The sequence below is a fragment of the Fibroporia radiculosa genome (genome assembly GCF_000313525.1).
Source record: "Fibroporia radiculosa TFFH 294 genomic supercontigs, scaffold78480, whole genome shotgun sequence".
NCBI classification, from domain to species: Eukaryota; Fungi; Basidiomycota; class Agaricomycetes; order Polyporales; family Fibroporiaceae; genus Fibroporia; species Fibroporia radiculosa.
The window spans coordinates 1,044-7,042 of NW_012133142.1; the positions used below are offsets into that span (position 1 = coordinate 1,044).

A 5,999-nucleotide genomic window follows, 5' to 3' on the forward strand; every position below is an offset into this window, starting at 1 on the left:
TAGCGCATCAGCCTTATGTGTAGCAGTACCTTTTGTCAATAGTAGTCTTAAGCGGAACTCCTGATCCTCAGTCGTCAGGTCCCTTAACAGATGCTGGAGGACCTGTTGAGTACGTTGTTGATGTTCCGCATGGTTTGTGGAATAGATGAGTATATCGTTGATATAGATCACTAGCCATCCCTCTAGTAACAGATCCGCAAAGATGCCATCCATCATAGCTTGGAAAGTTGCTGGAGAATTTGTCATTCCAAAGAACATGACAGTGGGCTCAAATAACCCTCATGGAGTAATAAAAGCTCCTTTCCATTCATCACCTTCTTTGATCCGTACATTGTTGTATCCTGTGTGCAAATCAAGCTTGGTAAACATAGTTGGCTTGGCAGAGGCAACACGATCCAATAGATCTTCTACTCTTGGGATTGGGTAGGCATTCTTGATAGTGGCATCATTGAGTTTCCTGTAGTCCTGGCATGGTCTTAGATCTCCTGATTTCTTATTGACAAAGAAAAATGGGGATGCCATAGGAGACTTTGATGGATGAATATATCCTTTCCGCAAGTTTTCCTCAATAAAGGTGTCTAACTCCTTGAGCTTTGCTGGTGATAACAGGTAAACCTTTCCTTGCTGAGGTTTGAAGTTGGCTTCCAAATTGATTGCATAGTCCCAGGGTTTCCGTTCCGGTAATTGTTCTGCTGTACTTTTGTTGAATACAGAGAGGAAGGCATTTAGGTAATCTGGGATGTTGCTAGCAAGGGTTTTGATTGCTCGTAGAAGTTGATCCCAGCAAAAGGGCATCTTTCCAGTGACCCAATCAATTACTGGGTTGAAACGTTTGAACCAGGAGAGACCTAGAATGATTGGATTTCTATCAAGGACTGTGGCATACACTTCTATCTTCATTGGTTGTCCTGAAAAGGATATAGTGAAGAAGACTTTGTGTTTAATGGCTGCGGCTTTATTTGGTGATCCATCGACATTAAACACTGGTCTGGGTGTGATACTCTGGTGCTGGAGATTGTGATCTCGAGCGAACTGGATGTCGATATAATTCTCCATTGCTCCTGTGTTGAGCAATGCTTTGGTGGTGACAGTTTTGGCATAGGTTTTCAATATACAAGGCAAATAAATAGATTTATGAGCTAATCTCGCCTGATATAAATATTCCTTAGTGCCATTGCTTCGACTCGATGTCATGGCGATCAAAGACTTCAAAAATCCTTTTCAGAAGATATAGCCTGAATATACTCTTCAGCTATCTCTTCCTCATTGGAAGAATCCTTGGTTTCATCCTTCTTCCTGAGTGGATGTGTCATGGGATTCAATTGCCCTGATGCGATTGTTTGGGCATTGGTGACTCTGATGTCCGGGTTTGTGACATCTGAAACATAACTTCTTATCCATGTGTTCCTTGTGATCTTTATCTGACAGACGTCTGATCTGTTGATCGTTAGATGATACTTTCTTTGATGCTCCATCCCTGGTTTCAACTGCCTGATTGCAATGTACAAATTTGTTGCGACTGAAAGAGTGGTGATGCAACCTTGGGAAACCTAACCCTAACTTGGGGGTGCAAAGTAAAGGGTGAGTTTCTGTTTCTTGGGGAAGCGGATGGGGGTGAGGGCTTATAGTTGTGATAGCTCACTCGAACGGCAACAACTTCACTATGTTTTCTCGGGACGGTGTCATGAGACTGTTTTGGACCATCTGAACACTCCAACTTCTCGTAGAAGCGGAGGGAAGGTAAGAGGGGAGCTAGCTGGATGACTCAAACGCGAAGTACAATTCGAGCGTGGACACACGGTCTTGTTCGAAGGTTGGGCGCGAGAATGGAACTTCGAAGTACTTAGCTATACACGTAGGTGTGCTTCGAAGGGGGTGTACTGGTTGTAGACGAAGTTCAAAGGTTGTAGATGAAGGTTGAAAGTCGTAGGCATAGTTCAAAGGTCGCTGACATAGTTCAGAGGATTGTAGTCGTAGTTCATGGGGAGACGCAATACTTCAAAAGAGTTCAAAGCCGGACTGAGCTCTGCTGAGTGGGGGATGTAATTCTGCACGAGTCTTGCTACTAGGGGCCGGGTACTGGCTTACAACCATGAAAAACCACTCTTAAATATCTCTCATCCCGCCGAACCTCCTGAGTCACCGCCTCCACTGCCCTGACCATGCTGAACGATCCCAATATCCTTCCTACTCCTGCCTGACGTTGTCACGAGACTGTTTCGGACCGTCCGAACACTCCGACTTCTCGTAGAAGCGGAGGAAAGGTAAGAAGGGGGGGCTGGATCGACGACGTGAAGGCAAAGTGCGATTCAAGCGCGGGCACACGAGTCTCATCCGAGGGTCGGGCGCGAGAACAGAACTTCGAGGGACTTAGCTGAACAAGGAGGTGTTCTTCGAAGGGGGAGCGCTAGTCGTAGATGAAGGTCGAAGGGCGTAGACGTAGTTTGAAGTTTGCAGACGTAGTTTGGGGGTCGTAGTTGTAGTTCGTAGGGAGATGCAACACTTTGAAAGCAAGTTCAAAGCCGGAATGAGCTCTGCTGAGTGGGGGATGCGATTCTGTGTGAGTCTCGCTACCTAGGGCCGAGTGCTGGCCTACAACCATGAAAAAACCGCTCTTAAATATCCCTCATACTGCTGAACCTCCCGAGTCACCACCTCCACTGCCCTGACCACGCTGAACGATCCCACTATCCTTCCTACTCCTGCCCGACATCTCCATCAGTTTCCGATTCCCGTCCGCCGCGCTATTCCTGCTAGTCTCGGAGGCCCGACCGTCGCAAGTCTTAGTGTTGCGACCCAAGCACATTGACTTAAAGGTTTACCCGTCGGCCCTGTATCGTAGGTCCCAATCTCCGGATGATGGTGTTTCGTCTTCAAAGCCAAGCGCCCGGAATAAAGCCACCACCAAAAGATCCCGATCGGATCATTGTGAGATCGCGAGGCTTCGAAGATGTCGAAGGGCGGGCCTTGCTCGAGGGCACTCTTATGTCAAGGTATCGCAGTCGTTCCCAAAGATGTAAGCTTTGAACGCTTCAAATGTTGAGTACGACTCGAGGCGCGCCCATGTGCTACGCGGGCCTATCAACGTGATGTAGGTGAAACACATCAAGTGATGGGGATCAGTTGTATAGTACAGGGTCAACAACAAATAGTTAGGAAAAGAGAAAGAACCCCCCCTGAAGCTGTAACAGAATCATGGTGTAGCTCTGTGACTTCTTGATGAATTTCCTCATCCCTAGGCACGTACACTTTTCCTCTGTACAGCAATAAGCCAGAATTGACTTCAAAATTCCAATCCTCCAGGTCTTTGGAGAATTCTCTGCGTCCTTTTGTCATCAGATCACGATATGTTGCTGTGATCTCATCATTCTTGAGTGCTTTTCTGATCCTTTTGAGTACCATTTGGTCATTCACTAAGGAGTTGTGGTCCATCTGAATCACTCTTAATGCAAAATATTCTTGTTTCAACATTATTGCATTGTGATTATCTAATTCCACCCCCTCTTCATGATCTGGCCTCCCGGACAGACTATCTGCACACTTCAGGGATTGACCAGGCTTGTGTTGTAGAACAAAATTGAACCTTGTAAAAAACAAAGACCAACAAGCCTGTTGTCTTGTCAACTGCTGTACTACTCTAAAGTATGTCAAATTCTGATGGTCAGTCCAGATTTCAATCTGATATGGGTTTCCTTCCAAGTAATGTTGCCATTCACCCAGAGCACAAACTATTGCAAATAATTCTTTGTTGTATATCTTGTAATTTCTTTCATGCTCATTCATGGATTTCAATATGAATGCAACTGGATGCCACCTATCATCAATGTCCTTCTGCTTGAGTACTGCTCCTGTTGTGAAGTCACTTGCGTCAACTTCCATCCTAAAAGGATTCTCTGAGTCTGGAATTTTCAATATTGGTGCTGAAGTGAAGTGATTCTTCAATGTATTGAACGCAATGTCACAATCCTTGTTCCATTCCCATTTCTAATCCTTCTTTGTTAGGATATTAAGTGGTCTTGATACATGTGTGAAGCCCTCAATAAACTGTCTGTAGAAATTGGCGAATCCTAAGAATGCTTGTACATCTTTTACTTTCTTGGATATTGGCCATTCTAGTACAGCTTTGACTTTTGCACTGTCTATTTGCACTTTGCCTTTTGAGATGATCATTCCTAAATACTCAATATGATCTTGTTCAAAGAAACACTTTTCTGGTTTGGCAAACAAATCATTTTCTTTGAGTAGTTTTAGGACTTCTTTGACCAATCTCCTGTGTTCCTCTATGTCTTCTGTGAAGATCAGGATGTCATCCAAATATATGACTACTTTGCCTGTTCGAATAACTGGTTCTAGCACATCATTCATCATACGTTGGAATGTGGCTGGGGCATTATAAAACCCAAAGAACATTACTGTTGGTTCAAACAAGCCTTCTGGCATAAGGAATGCAGCCTTTTCTTTGTCACCTTCTCTGATTCACATGTTATTGTAGCCCCAGCATAAATCTAGTTTCATGAAGATTTTAGCTTTACTAAGCTTATCTATCAGTTCTCCAATGTGTGGAATTGGGAATTTGTTTTTCTTTGTGACTGCATTTAGCGCCCTATAGTCCTGTACTAATCTGAGTGACCCATCTTTCTTCTTGACAAGACACTAAATCACCTTTCTTATTGGTTAATCTACATTTTTCTTTGCATCTGGTCATCTCCCATATTCCTTCAGCCCAATTGATCTCAGGGTTATGTCGTCTTAGATAACTCATTCCAATTATCATGTCCTTTTTCCCTAGGTCTGTTAATAGACATACATGATGACTTTCATGATCGCCAATCTTGATGAATGCTATCACCATGGTCTTGATCTTTCCACCCTTGTTCTGAGTTCTGTCTGCGTTAATCACTGTGAAGGGATGTGGAAGATCCTCTTCAAACAGCTGATTATCTTGAACAAATTGTTTATTAATGAATGTTGAAAACGCTCCTGAGTTGACCAGTGCCTCAACTGCTACTGTTCTGTTTCCTTTCACATTCAATTCAACTGGAACAGTAAATTTTGATTTCACTTTTGACATATTATACACTGTCCTTTCTGTCATTGTACTGTTTACATGTTCTGAATTGTTCACACAATGTGAATCTTTGAAACTATCGTCTAGCTCTATGGTAGCCTTTAGAGTAGATGTCTGGGAGAATCCATTATCTCACTTTCTGACTCTATGTCTGAGAGATGCAATCCCTTTTCTGTAATTCTCTTAACTGCTTTGCCCTTTGATGATTGTGACATTGAAGTGGCCTCTATTGCCTTTATGGTTTTCCCTGGGTTTCCCATGCCCTTTGATTTTCTGACTACGCAAATTTCTTCTTTGCTATCATAGTCGCTGTCAGATACTTTAATTTCTCTGATCTTTCTGAAGCTAGGCTTCAAGTAATTTGTGGTTTGACTGGTCGTATTTGACCCTGAAGGTTTTCCATCCTTCGAGCTGGACGTGGACGTGGACGTTCCGCTCTGTGTCTTTACATTTGGACACATCTTGCCTGTATGTCCTTCCTTCCCACACTTGTAGCAAACACCTTTCTTTTGTGCCTTAGCAAAGGTTATTACTGACACTTCCTTTGCTATTCCTTTTTCCACACTGTCAATATCCATGGTGTTGGGATTTTTCTTTGATCCCCCAGATGTATGGTGTACCATAGACATGGACTGTTCTTCACCCAAGTCTCTGATTATCTCTATTACTAGATTGCAAAATAATGACCATTCCTTTGGCCATTTGGATCTCTCAATACCTGCTAGCACTTGGCAAATTGTCAAGGCTAATCTGTCTCTGATTAGTCCAATGTGTTGTTTGTCACTGCATTTTACTAATTCCACTAGACCTCAGTATTCTCCAATAAATTTTGCTGTAACTCTTATAGTGTTAAGGGACCTGACAACTGAGGATCAGGAGTGCCACTTAAGACTACTACTGACAAAAGGTACTGCTACGTGTAAGGCTGACA

At 43.4% G+C, this 5,999-nt stretch overlaps 1 protein-coding gene across 1 annotated transcript; it reads right to left on the minus strand.

The window, feature by feature from the left end:
• Positions 1-279: 279 nt before the first annotated feature.
• On the minus strand, positions 280-1,056 carry FIBRA_09572 (uncharacterized protein; the record flags this gene model as incomplete). Its single annotated transcript, XM_012321858.1, has 1 exon — positions 280-1,056. One exon carries the CDS (start codon positions 1,054-1,056, stop codon positions 280-282), a length of 777 nt encoding a protein of 258 aa, XP_012177248.1.
• Between the last annotated feature and the right edge of the window lie 4,943 nt (positions 1,057-5,999).